The 15,210-nt window shown below is 50.1% G+C and overlaps 1 protein-coding gene across 1 annotated transcript; it reads right to left on the reverse strand.

The window, feature by feature from the left end:
• Window positions 1-7: 7 nt before the first annotated feature.
• Window positions 8-3,625, reverse strand: misp (mitotic spindle positioning; the record flags this gene model as incomplete). Its single annotated transcript, XM_079739266.1, has 2 exons — window positions 3,525-3,625; window positions 8-1,972 (listed from the first exon to the last, which is right to left on the reverse strand). Coding segments are annotated over exons 1-2 (2,031 nt in total), but the record flags the coding sequence as incomplete, so codon positions are not given.
• Between the last annotated feature and the right edge of the window lie 11,585 nt (window positions 3,626-15,210).

Here is a 15,210-nt window from a genome sequence, read left to right on the forward strand (position 1 = left end):
TAGGGGAGGGGTTAGGGTCGAGGTTAGGGTTAGGGGAGGGGTTAGGGTCGAGGTTAGGGGAGGGGTTAGGGTCGAGGTTAGGGTTAGGGGAGGGGTTAGGGTCGAGGTTAGGGTTAGGGGAGGGGTTAGGGTCGAGGTTAGGGTTAGGGGAGGGGTTAGGGTCGAGGTTAGGGTTAGGGTAGGGGTTAGGGTCGAGGTTAGGGTTAGGGGAGGGGTTAGGGTCGAGGTTAGGGTTAGGGGAGGGTTTAGGGTCAAGGTTAGGGGAGGGGTTAGGGTCGAGGTTAGGGTTAGGGGAGGGGTTAGGGTCGAGGTTAGGGTTAGGGGAGGGGTTAGGGTCGAGGTTAGGGTTAGGGGAGGGTTTAGGGTCGAGGTTAGGGTTAGAGTAGGGGTTAGGGTCGAGGTTAGGGTTAGGGGAGGGGTTAGGGTCGAGGTTAGGGTTAGGGGAGGGTTTAGGGTCGAGGTTAGGGTTAGAGTAGGGGTTAGGGTCGAGGTTAGGGTTAGGGGAGGGGTTAGGGTCGAGGTTAGGGTTAGGGGAGGGGTTAGGGTAGGATCTAGGGTCGAGGTCAGGGGAGGGGTTATCTTGCTGTGAACTCCTTCCCTGCTGGATCTCTCGCTGTGTCAGGAAGCGGACTTGGTTTCTCTCCTTACCTTTCAGCCCAGAAGGGCTGAGCTGGCAAAATAAAGACTTGGACTTGATGTCAACCATCTCCGCCCTGCTGGGCTTCAGTCCCCGCGCACGCCGCAGTGTCTCCTCTCGCTCCTGAGCCTCGCGCATCTCCCTCTCGATCGGCGTCTCCGGGGAGAGCCCCCCCGGCCCTGTTCTGTCCTCGGGGCTGACAGGGGAGGGGCGGCCATCGCTGCTGCGGTCAGAGGCCGGTGGCCGGGCCAGCCCCAGGGTGGAGGAGCGGTCTCTCTGGGTAGAGGCATGGTCTGGTACATCCTGCTTCTGCCAGGGTGCTGCCGTACCTTGCTGGTGCAGGGGCCTCGACGGAGGCTTGGAGGGAGGCTGGTCTGGAGGCAGAGCTGCGTTCTGAGGAGACCTCGGCACATTCAGCCGGTCTCGCTCCAGCTTCTGGAACTGCTGTCTGGCGGTGCTGAAGTCGATCTGCCCGCTGTCGATGCTCCCAAACGTGTCTGTGGTTCCTCCTTCTGGGCTCAAGGTGCGGGACTCAAAGCGGAGACTAGAACCTCCCAGCCGCTCAGCCGGAGAGGGGATCGGTTCCTTCCCGCTCCCAGAGCAGCCCCGGGCCCCTGGTGTCAAGCTGCTCTTTGGGGCTTGGGTGCGGATGATCTCTAGACGCAGTTCTTGTTGCTCTTCTTCCTGAGCTGCAGGTCCGTGCTGCTCGGTGCGGTACCGCTCCTCCTCCTCCTGGAACAGGCGTCCCGGCCTCCAGTGGCTCTGGTAGGTCTGCAGCCTGAAGCCCTCCCCCTCCCTCAGGGTGGCCAGCTGCAGCCGTCTCCGTGGAGAAAGCATCCACGCCTCGTTCAGCCCCGCCTCCAGACTCCCATAGTCGACAAAACTGTAGAAACCGCAGGGCGAGCCGGCGCTGCTGTTGGGACTACTTGGACTACTGGGACCACTGGGACTGCTGGGACCGGGACTACTGGGACTGCTGGGACCGGGACTACTGGGACCACTGGGACTACTGGGACCGGGACTACTGGGACTACTGGGACCACTGGGACTGCTGGGACCGGGACTACTTGGACTACTGGGACTACTGGGACCACTGGGACTGCTGGTGACAGGGACATCTCCATCGGGGTCTTCACATTGTGACAACGTCACAAGTCGGGCCTGTACAAGAGCCCCCCCTAACCTCTGGGGGCCAGGGGGGCCCAGCGGGGGGGCAGGGGGGCCCAGCAGGGTGCGGAGGTCAGAGGGGTCCAGGCGGGGAGTCAGGGGCTGCAGCACCCACCTCCTGGGAATGCTGTCCATGGAGGAGGACTTCTCCTCACCACGGCTCACACTCTGAAACCAGGATGGAAGGTAAAGTAGAGGATAGAGCACATAGAAGTAGAGCACATAGAAGATAGAGCGTATAGAAGGTAGAGCGTATAGAAGTAGAGCGTATAGAAGTAGAGCGTATAGAGGATAGAGCGTATAGAGGTAGAGCGTATAGAAGATAGAGGGTATAGGAGTAGAGCGTATAGAAGTAGAGCACATAGAAGATAGAGCGTATAGAAGATAGAGGGTATAGAAGTAGAGCACATAGAAGATAGAGCGTATAGAAGTAGAGCACATAGAAGGAGAGCGTATAAAAGTAGAGCACATAGAAGATAGAGGGTATAGAAGTAGAGCACATAGAAGATAGAGCGTATAGAGGTAGAGCGTATAGAAGTAGAGCACATAGAAGATAGAGCGTATAAAAGATAGAGGGTATAGAAGTAGAGGGTATAGAAGTAGAGGGTATAGAAGATAGAGGGTATAGAAGATAGAGGGTATAGAAGTAGAGCGTATAGAAGTAGAGCGTATAGAAGATAGAAGGTATAGAAGATAGAAGGTATAGAAGATAGAGCGTATAGAAGTAGAGCACATAGAAGTAGAGCGTATAGAAGTAGAGGGTATAGAAGTAGAGGGTATAGAAGTAGAGGGTATAGAAGATAGAGGGTATAGAAGTAGAGCGTATGGAGTAGAGCGTATAGAAGATAGAGGGTATAGAAGTAGAGCGTATAGAAGTAGAGCATATTACAGAGTGGAGCGTATTATAGATGATAGAATATAGTTATAGATCTTAGATTATAGATAAGATTAGCCTATCTGTAGCTCATGGCAGCTGACCCAGATCAGTGATCGGAGATAAGGGGCCCGCCGAGAGTCCAACAGATCAACTAACCTGGAGGGGTGGTCACTATGGAAACTGTCCGTCCTACTCAGTCAGACTTTATGAGATAAAGACAAGAATCTGAGCTGCGGATAAGGAAACTAAAACCTGTGTTTGTGTGTGTGTGTGTGTGTGTCTGCGTCTGTGTGTTGGTGTGTGTGTGTGTGTGTGTGTCTGTTGGTGTGTCTGTGTGTTGGTGTGTGGGTGAGTCTGTTGGGGTGTGTGTGTGTCTGTTGGTGTGTGTGTGTGTGCATCCCTCTGATAACAAACATTTCCTGGAAACTTCTCTGCCTTAAACTGATGACTGAAAGAAAATATCTTCACCCTTATCTAAGCCATAACAGACACTCTCACACACGCACACACACACACACACACACACACACACACACACACACACACACACACACACAAGTCACTAATACTGTTTTCATGTACAGTAGAAAGTATGAATGAATGGTCGTATCTGGTTTAAAAATGTATAGAGACAAATGACTGAGACTAGACCTCGTTTTCTGGACATTCATCACTCTGTCTCATCTACAATGTTGATATAGGTTCTTAAGGAAGCTTACAGCCGTAAGCTAGGAACCTGGTTTGAGTTCTGGTTAGTTTTGAAGTACCAAAGCTCACTAACCTACTTCTACTGAGGTCATGATGAACCTGGTCACTGATAACTAATTATTAAGGCGCTCTTACCAGACATGACGGCCTTTGTACCAGCGAAGAGGAGAACAATTTAGCTGTAGCACAGTCTACATTCATAGGTCTAGAGTCCTGCTCTGTAAAGAGTTCCTCTAGTGAAGCTTCAGACCAGAGTCCACTTCGTAGATCATCTGGACTCCACCCACAACTACAGAGCCAATGACTGGACACACACACAAACACACACACATACACACCGTTATTCATGTCTTGCGTTTATTATTATAAGCTGTTAGCGGTTTACATACCTTAGACAGATGACCTAGTGAACACATTCACAGGTTGCACGGTTAAGATGATATAGATGTAAGGGTATAGTTATAGTTATATGATATGAGTGCTGTGGCCCTCCACACGGCCACCGGGGGGGGCTGTTGGGCACCAAGCATGACACCGGGAAGCCAAAATGTTGTCATGACAACAGACCGTAGTTGAGGAAATGGATCTACTTTCTGCTGTCGTAACAAGTTCAAACATCAGCTACAGGTCATGGTCTAGGAAACACTAAGACCTTAAGGTCTTGGCTCTTGGACTCTGAGTCTCAGCAGGCTAATATCTCTGATAATATCTCATAATAAACAGACAGGAAGTGAGGTCAGGTTAAAGTGTCATGTGACTACAGCTGGTTTAAGGCCGTTGTGTTGCTTACTTTACCAACATGTTATATAAGTGTTTACATCTTATATATACAATAGAATACATATTCTATATATTATATATATCCTATATTATCTGAGTGTGATAAATAGTAAGCACAATAAATTTGGTACATTGGAGAACTTAGATGGTGTGTAAAAGGAGACATAAAAGGAGAATGCAATCTGGATCAGATGGAGATCTGATCCTCAAGAACCAATCAGGATCCACCGCATCTCAGCACATATTTCACCATCCATCATCCTCATCATCATCATTGCAAAAAATGAAGAACGTTCCAGCTGACAGAGGACACCATGCATAAAGGATATAAAATGAACCAAATCAAATCCATGAACATTAACTACTGAGGATAAATAGTTCATGAGATACGGCCACTTCTCCCCTCCTCTCTCTCCTCCTCCTCTCCTCTCTCCTCCTCTCTCCTCCCCTCCTCTCTCTCCTCCTCCTCTCCTCTCTCCTCCTCTCTCCTCCTCTCCTCTCTCTTCTCCTCCCCTCCTCTCTCTCCTCTCCTCCTCCTCTCTCTCTCCTCTCTCTCCTCTCCTCTCTCTTCTCCTTCCCTCCTCTCTCTCTTCCTCCTCTCTCTCTCCTCTCCTCTCCTCCTCCTCTCCTCTCTCTCCTCCTCTCTTCTCTCTCCCTCTCCTCTCTCTTCTCCTCTTCTCCTCCTCTCTTCTTCTCCCCTCCTCCAGGGTTAGGGTTGGTTAGGGTTAGTGTTGACCAGGGTTAGAGTTAGTGTTGACCAGGGTTAGGGTTAGTGTTGACCAGGGTTAGGGTTAGTGTTGACCAGGGTTAGGGTTAGTGTTGACCAGGGTTAGGGTTAGTGTTGACCAGGGTTAGGGTTAGTGTTGACCAGGGTTAGGGTGGACCAGGCCTGTGAAGGGCTTGTCTGTCTGAGTTGTGGAAGGCATAAGTCACATAATGATGCAGCATTTGCAGGGCTGCTTCTCCTTCTCCTGGTGGTGGACCTCTGAGGCTCCTCCCTCTGAGGCTCCTCCCTCTGAGGCTCCTCTCTCTGAGGCTCCTCCCTCTGCTCCTCCTGGTGCCTCCTCTGCTGCCTTGGGGTGGGGCAGGCTGGAGGAAAGGCTGCAGCCATTTGGCTCCACAGTCTGTTTGGAGGCTCTCCCGACCGAGAGCCCGCCCACCGAGGCCCCGCCCACCGAGGCCCCGCCCACCGAGGCCCCGCCCACCGGGGGCTCGCCCTCCGGCCCCTGGGGGCTGGCTGCCGGCACGGGGCTGGCCCCCGGGGGGGTCCTCCCCTCATTGTCTTCTATCAGGACCAGCTCAGCCGTCACGGTGCCCTCCAGCCCCAGGACCCTGCTGGTCTGGTCCTGGTCTTCCACGCTCTGGTACCCCATGAACACCATGGTCACAGGGTGCTCCTCACTGGCCCCCGCCAGCTCCGCCTCCGGCTGGGGGCCCCTGGCCTCCACCGGGCTCCGAGGAGCCTTCTTACGAGCCTTCTGAGGAGCCTTCTGACGAGACTTCTGAGGAACCTTCTGAGGAACCTTCTGAGGAACCTTCTGAGGGATCTCTTGGATCCCGGAGGCAGGGGGCCTGGTGGGGGCGGGGCCAGCAGGGTGGTGGGTGGGGGCGGGGCCAGCAGGGTGGTGGGTGGGGGCGGGGCCAGCAGGGTGCCTGGTGTGGGCGGGGCCAGCAGGGTGGTGGGTGGGGGCGGGGCCAGCAGGGTGGTGGGTGGGGGCGGGGCCAGCAGGGGGCGTCTCCATGGACACTTGGTCGGCCTTTAGGATGAGATCTTCCACCTCCAAGAAGCTCAGCGGCTGAACATCATTCTCCCCGTTCACCTCGTGGACCACTGGGAAAGAGACACCAAGTTCCATATCAGTAGAAACAAGCAGGGGTCAGCTCTACTGGTCAGAACCATGTACTGAAGTCACCTCGACTGGTCAGAACCATGTACTGAAGTCACCTCGACTGGTCAGAACCATGTACTGAAGGTCACCTCGACTGGTCAGAACCATGTACTGAAGTCACCTCGACTGGTCATAACCATGTACTGAAGGTCAGCTCTACTGGTCAGAACCATGTACTGAAGGTCACCTCGACTGGTCAGAACCATGTACTGAAGGTCAGCTCTACTGGTCAGAACCATGTACTGAAGTCACCTCGACTGGTCAGAACCATGTACTGAAGGTCAGCTCGACTGGTCAGAACCATGTACTGAAGGGCAGCTCTACTGGTCAGAACCATGTACTGAAGTCACCTCGACTGGTCAGAACCATGTACTGAAGTCACCTCGACTGGTCAGAACCATGTACTGAAGGTCACCTCGACTGGTCAGAACCATGTACTGAAGTCACCTCGACTGGTCAGAACCATGTACTGAAGGTCACCTCGACTGGTCAGAACCATGCCAGTAGGTGAGGTCATCTCTACTGGTCAGAATCATGCCAGTAGGTGAGGTCATCTCTACTGGTCAGAATCATGCCAGTAGGTGTATCTATCGCATGCAGAGACAATCAGGTTTTCGTTCCTGTAGGTTAGAGGAAGTGATATCCTCCAAACCCTCTGATCTTCATACATTAATGTGTATCTCCAGCCTCTCAACCTCCTGGTATTCTGGGCGGTTCCACAGTGAGTATCATCTGACCGTGGCTGGGCAGCATTGATAACCTAATACGGTCGTGGCTTTCCTGTTCTATCAGTTCCAGCCAACCAGAGCGACGGTGCTGACTCGCTCGAAAGCAGAGACACAACGTCCCATGACCTGACCTCCACCCTGAGCCTCCACCCTGAGGACCTCCAGGCTGAGGACCTCCAGGCTGAGCCTCCACCCTGAGGACCTCCACCCTGAGGACCTAGAGGGGCTCACCTCGGGTCCGGTCCTCGTAGACTTTGACCCCGTGGAGCGAGAGGTCAACAGGAAGCAGCGTGTTGGAGGATAGGACCCTGGTCTCTCCGGTCGCCCGGTCCCGCTCCACTGTGATCTCTACGGAGTACATGGCTGCACACAGACACACAACACACACACACACACACACACACACACACACACACACACACACACACACACACACACACACAGACAGACAGACAGACAGACAGACAGACAGACAGACAGACAGACAGACAGACAGACAGACAGACAGACAGACAGACAGACAGACAGACAGACAGACAGACAGACAGACAGACACACACACACAGACACACACACACACACACACACAGACAGACAGACAGACAGACAGACAGACAGACAGACAGACAGACAGACAGACAGACAGACAGACAGACAGACAGACAGACAGACAGACAGCAAGCAAGGCAGACGTTGTAAGACTGGCGTGGTGAGACAGGTAACCTGGAGCTCTGGGCCAGTTAACGTTATGAACCAGGTAAATTGGCTAAACCATCTACAAGCTTAACCATCACCAGCTAAACCAGGTCAACTAGCTAAACAAGTGCCCACTAAACAAAAGGAAAGCCTAACTGGGTACCAGGTAAAGTATAGCAATTAAAGCAGCTTAACCATCTTCACCAGCCAAACTAGCTCAACCAGGTACCGGACTCACCTGCTTTCAACAGAGAGTCCGGAGGAGCAGAAGATTGCTGCTGATCCAACGCGTCAGAGGTCTGCAACGTCCCACGATCAGAGGTCTGCAACGTCCCACGATCAGAGGTCTGCAACGTCCCACGATCAGAGGTCTGCAACGTCCCACGATCAGAGGTCTGCAACGTCCCACGATCAGAGGTCTGCAACGTCCCACGATCAGAGGTCTGCAACGTCCCACGATCAGAGGCCTGCAACGTCCCACGATCAGAGGTCTGCAACGTCCCACGATCAGAGGTCTGCAACGTCCCTCGATCAGAGGTCTGCAACGTCCCACGATCAGAGGCCTGCAACGTCCCACCGCCAGAGAACGCTGTCGGCCAGGAGAGGCGCGGTTACCATGGTAACCTTTTCCTGATAAACCTTGCTAACCTTTTTTAGATAAACCTTAAGAATATTAACTTTAAATAAGCCACTTGCTCATTATAAAGTTTTGTGTGATTGATATTAACGTCTTTAATATAAGTATGCATCATTGTCCAAACTCACCAGTCAGGTCTACTCCGTCCAGCTGAGTTTGGCTGCGAACTTTGACCTCTAGGATAGGACAGGGGAGGGGTTAGGAAAGGACATATCTCGGAGAATATTGTTATTAATAATAATAAAACAACTCATATTGATCAAATGATGATTGTTATATGAAGACTAATAACATCCATTGTATTGTGTATAACAACAATGTTAATATTATTCTAAATTTAACTATAGTATTAATACTTTTAATAACATTTGTAGTATTAATAATCATATTAATAATACATCACCTTTTACTGAGTACCCAATCATCTGGGAGCGAGAGAGAGAGACACACACATTGAGTGAGTGTGTGTGTGTGTGTGTGTGTGTGTGTGTGTGTGTGTGTGTGTGTGTGTGTGTGTGAGTGTATGTGTGTGTGTGTACACCCCGCAATCAAACTGTAGAAAACAAACCGTAATGTAAAGTAATGTATTATAATGTGTGTGTGTGTGTGTGTGTGTGTGTGTTCTTACAGTCTCATATGGTCTTGGACTTCCAGACTCCAAACACATCACTTCCTCTTCCAGTCTGAAACAGGTAGACAGGCAGACAGACAGACAGACAGACAGACAGACAGACAGAAAGGTAGGTAGATAGACACATAGACAGGTGAGAGGGTTAACAGGCAGACAGACAGAGAGACAGACAGGCAGGCAGGCCAGGTGGTGTTACCTGCTGATGCTGTTCTCCAGCTGGCGCTCCTCCTCCCCGCCTGCAGGGGGCTCCTCCTCCAGCAGCCAGCGCTCCCGCAGCGCGGCGGACTGGACCGCAACACAACGCGTCAGTCTACACAACACCGTCAGCCTACACAACACCACAACACCTTCACGAGGGGACAGGGGGGGGGCAGGGGGCGGTACCTTGATGTGCTGGAGGTGTCTCCGGTCCAGCTCCAGCTGCCTTCTCTTCTCATCTGTCTCTGTCTGTCTCCTCCTCTCCTGCAGAACAGGAGAGCACCCTCAGCCTCCAGCACCACCTAGCATCACCTAGCATCAACTAGCATCACCTAGCATCACCTAGCACCACCTAGCATCACCTAGCATCACCTAGCCACACCTAGCATCACCTAGCATCACCTAGCATCACCTAGCATCAACTAGCACCACCAAGCATCATCTAGCATCCGCTAGCACCACCTAGCACCACCTAGCATCACCTAGCACCACCTAGCACCACTTAGCATCACCTAGCATCACCTAGCTCCACCTAGCACCACCTAGCATCAACTAGCACCAGCAAGCATCACCTAGCACCACCTAGCATCAACTAGCACCAGCAAGCATCACCTAGCACCACCTAGCATCACCTAGCATCACCTAGCGGTACCTAGTGTCACCTAGCTTCACCTAGCATCACCTAGCACCACCTAGCATCAACTAGCATCACCTAGCACCACCTAGCATCAACTAGCATCACCTAGCATCACCTAGCATCAACTAGCACCACCAAGCATCATCTAGCATCCGCTAGCACCACCTAGCATCACCTAGCATCACATAGCGCCACCTAGCAAAACCTAGCATCAACTAGCACCACCTGGCATCACCTAGCATCAACTAGCACCACCAAGCATCATCTAGCATCCGCTAGCACCACCTAGCACCACCTAGCACCACCTAGCACCACTTAGCATCACCTAGCACCACCTAGCACCACTTAGCATCACCTAGCATCACCTAGCTCCACCTAGCACCACCTAGCATCAACTAGCACCAGCAAGCATCCTCTGGCAACACCTAGCACCACCTAGCATCACCTAGCACCACCTAGCATCACCTAGCATCACCTAGCTTCACCTAGCGGTACCTAGTGTCACCTAGCTTCACCTAGCATCACCTAGCACCACCTAGCATCAACTAGCATCACCTAGCACCACCTAGCATCAACTAGCATCACCTAGCATCACCTAGCATCAACTAGCACCACCAAGCATCATCTAGCATCCGCTAGCACCACCTAGCACCACCTAGCATCACCTAGCATCACCTAGCGCCACCTAGCACCACCTAGCATCAACTAGCACCACCTGGCATCACCTAGCATCAACTAGCACCACCAAGCATCAACTAGCATCCGCTAGCACCACCTAGCACCACCTAGCACCACTTAGCATCACCTAGCATAACCTAGCTCCACCTAGCACCACCTAGCATCAACTAGCACCACCAAGCACCAACTAGCATCACCTAGCATCACCAAGCATCAACTAGCACCACCAAGCATCATCTAGCATCCGCTAGCACCACCTAGCACCACCTAGCATCACCTAGCATCACCTAGCGCCACCTAGCAACATCTAGCATCAACTAGCACCGCCTGGCATCACCTAGCATCAACTAGCACCACCAAGCATCATCTAGCATCCGCTAGCACCACCTAGCACCACCTAGCACCACCTAGCACCACTTAGCATCACCTAGCATCACCTAGCTCCACCTAGCACCACCTACCATCAACTAGCACCAGCAAGCATCCTCTAGCATCACCTAGCACCACCTAGCATCACCTAGCACCACCTAGCATCACCTAGCATCACCTAGCTTCACCTAGCGGTACCTAGCACCACCTAGCATCACCTAGCACCACCTAGCATCACCTAGCTTCACCTAGCGGTACCTAGCGTCACCTAGCACCACCTAGCATCAACTAGCATCACCTAGCATCACCTAGCATCAACGAGCACCACCAAGCATCATCTAGCATCCGCTAGCACCACCCAGCACAACCTAGCATCACCTAGCATCACCTAGCGCCACCTAGCACCACCTAGCATCAACTAGCACCACCTGGCATCACCTAGCATCAACTAGCACCACCAAGCATCATCTAGCATCCGCTAGCACCACCTAGCACCACCTAGCACCACTTAGCATCACCTAGCATCACCTAGCTCCACCTAGCACCACCTAGCATCAACTAGCACCACCAAGCATCCTCTAGCATCACCTAGCACCACCTAGCATCACCTAGCACCACTTAGCATCACCTAGCATCACCTAGGTTCACCTAGCGGTACCTAGCGTCACCTAGCTTCACCTAGCATCACCTAGCGGTACCTAGCGCCACCTAGCACCACCTAGCATCAACTAGCACCACCAAGCATCATCTAGCATCCGCTAGCACCACCTAGCATCACCTAGCAGCACCTAGCACCACCTGGCACCACCTAGCATCACCAAGTGCCAACTAGCAGCACCTAGCACCACCTAGCATCACCTAGCATCACCTAGCACCACCTAGCACCACCTAGCATAACCTACCATCACCTAGCGCCACCTAGCATCACCTAGCATCACCTAGCACCACCTAGAACCACCTAGCATAACCTAGCACCTCTTTATTATATATTTGTGGGAGACCCCCGCAGTGAGACATCCCCCAGAGATAGAGAGAGAAGAGAGAGAGAGAGAGAGAGAGAGAGAGAGAGAGAGAGAGAGAGAGAGAGAGAGACAGACAGAGACAGAGAGAGAAAGAGAGAGAGAGAAAGAGAGAGAGAGAGAGAGAGCGAGAGAGAGCGAGAGAGAGAGACAGAGAGAGAGAGAGAGAGAGAGAGAGACAGACAGAGACAGAGAGAGAGAGAGAGAGAGAGAGAGAGAGAGAGAGAGACAGACAGAGACAGAGAGAGAGAGAGAGACAGACAGAGACAGAGAGAGAGAGAGACAGAGAGAGAGACTTACTGCTGCCACCTGCAGTTTCTCCTGATGTCCATCAGGAGCCCTAGAACACAGAACATATAGTTTAATGTATAACTTATAGTCTTTATACAACATATAGTTTAGTGTATATCTTATAGTCTATATACAAAATATAGTTTAATGTATATGTTCCATGTTAAACATATAGTTTAATGTATATCTTATAGTCTATATACAACATATAGTTTAATGCATATTTTCTATATACAACATATAGTTTAATGTATATCTTAAACTCTATATACAACATATAGTTGAATGTCTATGTTCCATATGAAACATATAGTTAAATGTATATCTTATAGTCTATATACAACATATAGTTTAATGTATATATCATAGTCTATATACAACACATAGTATAATGTTTATGTTATGGTCAATATACAACATACAGTTTATTGTTCATGTTATAGTCTATACAACATATAGTTTAGTCTATGTTATAGTCTATACAACATATAGTTTAGTCTATGTTATAGTCTATATACATCATAGCTGAATGCATAGGTTCTATAGAACGGTTGAGCTTTGCTATTAAACTAGACCAGGACCAGGACCAGGACCAGGACCCGGACCAGGACCAGGACCAGGACCAGGACCAGGACCGGGCCCGGACGGGCTACTTACTCCATCAATGCGCAAACCGTGCGCTGTTGTTTCCTCTTCCCTCGGAGACCTGGACCACAGCGAGGCTTCTCCTCCGGTACTGCGCCTCTGATCTCCGGTCTCCGGTACCGCGGCTCTGGTCTTCGGTACCGCGGCTCTGCACTCTGGTCTCCGGTACCGCGTCTCGGGTCTCTGGTCTCTGGTCTCCGTATAACGCGGCTCCGGGGGGGGGGGGGGGGGGCTGCGGTGTTGAGTTGATCCGGGACCTCGGAGCCTTTGGTGCAGCTGAGACCCGCCCACTCGCGCGCGCGCGTGTGTGTGTGTGTGTGTGTGTGTCTGTCCTATGCCGGGTTTTCCCTCCTGCTACCTGCCTTCACTGTGCCCAAGCCATGCCTCACTCCGCTCCTGGTTTTTGGCATGCTGTGCCACCAGCTGATTACCAATCAGCCACGGGATATTCAATTTAAGTACGCTACGCTACAGCCGAACCACGCTGCTCCATGCCCAGGACCCCGCCTTGCCCTTGCCCTTGTCATTGCCCCTACCCTCACCCTGGCCCTTGCCCGTCAGTTGCATTTTTCTCTCCCGTTTTTTGGACTTCCTATTGGACATTTTTCCGGTCGCTGGGACCGCTGGTTCTCTGTTCCCCTGGACTTCAGGGCCCCAGTGCCTCGCCAAGCTCCTTACTTCCCCCCACTGCTGCTGTCCTGGCCAGCGGCCGCTGAGTTTACCCAGTTTACCCAGTAAGGGGGCTGAGTTTACCCAGTTTACCCAGTAAGGGGGCTGACTTTACCCAGTTCCTGAGGTCAGTCCCTAACTGAAGGCTTTATTGGTTTCTTAAATAATAAACTCAACATGCAACAACTTTAACAGTAGAATGACGTTATAACATGACTTTATAACAGCAGAACGACTTTATAACGACTTTTTAACAGCAGAATGACTCTGTAACAGTAGAATACAACAGTAGAATCCTACTTAATAACGGTATAATCACCTTATAATAGTAGAATGATTTTAAAACAATTACTTTATAACAGTATAATGACGTTATAACATGCCTTTATAACAGTAGAATGGCTTTATAAAAGTATAATGAATTTATACCAGTAAAATGACCTTATAAAATGACTTTATAACAGTAGAATGACCTTATAACCTGACTTTATAACAGTCAAATGACTTGATAATGACTTTATAACAGTATAATGACTTGATAATGACTTTATAACAGTATAATGACTTTATAACATGACTTTATAACAGTAGAATGACTTGATAACATGACTTTATAACTGTAGAATGACTTGATAATACTTTATAACAGTAATGACTTTATAACATGACTTTATAACAGTAGAATGACCTTATAACATGACTTTATAACAGTAGAATATAACAGTATAACGACTTTATAACAGTATAATGACTTTATAACATTACTTTATTTTCACTAGCTCTGAGCAGCACCATGCACATGCTCTACATGTGATAAAAATACAATCATGCTTGTCTAACGCTATCACATCAAGCAGAACGCCCTCCCATAAGCCCTGAGTCTGCTAAAACAAATGCTAATTCTAGCAGGCTAGTATTGAGACTAGCACCTCAACGCTAATTCTAGCAGACTAATATTGAGACTAGCAGCTCAATGCTAATTCTAGCAGACTAGTATTGAGACTAGCAGCTCAATGCTAATTCTAGCAGACTAGTATTGAGACTAGCAGCTCAATGCTAATTCTAGCAGACTAGTATTGAGACTAGCAGATCAATGCTAATTCTAGCAGACTAGTATTGAGACTAGCAGCTCAATGCTAATTCTAGCAGACTAGTATTGAGACTAGCAGATCAATGCTAATTCTAGCAGACTAGTATTGAGACTCAATGCCAAGGCTGCAGGTGTTTTGGCTAGCAGTCGATTACTATGGCTTTCAGATCAGTGTTGATGCTAACAGAGAAGTGTATGGGTTAGGGTTAGGGTTAGATCTCTATCTCTATGTCCTAGTGTATGGGTTAGGGTTAGAGCTCTATCTCTGTCCTAGTGTATGGGTTAGGGTTAGATCTCTATGTCGTAGTTTATGGGTTAGGGTTAGGGTTAGAGCTCTATCTCTGTCCTAGTGTATGGGTTAGGGTTAGAGCTCTATCTCTGTCCTAGTGTATGGGTTAGGGTTAGAGCTCTATCTCTATGTTCTAGTGTATGGGTTAGGGTTAGAGCTCTATCTCTGTCCTAGTGTATGGGTTAGGGTTAGGGTTAGAGCTCTATCTCTGTCCTAGTGTATGGGTTAGGGTTAGATCTCTATCTCTATGTCCTAGTTTATGGGTTAGAGCTCTATCTCTGTCCTAGTGTATGGGTTAGGGTTAGATCTCTATCTCTATGTCCTAGTTTATGGGTTAGGGTTAGAGCTCTATCTCTGCCCTAGTGTATGGGTTAGGGTTAGAGCTCTATCTCTGTCCTAGTGTATGGGTTAGGGTTAGAGCTCTATCTCTATGTCCTAGTGTATGGGTTAGGGTTAGAGCTCTATCTCTGTCCTAGTGTATGGGTTAGGATTAGGGTTAGAGCTCTATCTCTATGTCCTAGTTTATGGGTTAGGGTTAGAGCTCTATCTCTGTCCTAGTGTATGGGTTAGGGTTA

This window comes from Pollachius pollachius (assembly GCF_949987615.1).
Source record: "Pollachius pollachius genome assembly, chromosome: 7".
Lineage (NCBI taxonomy): Eukaryota > Metazoa > Chordata > Actinopteri > Gadiformes > Gadidae > Pollachius > Pollachius pollachius.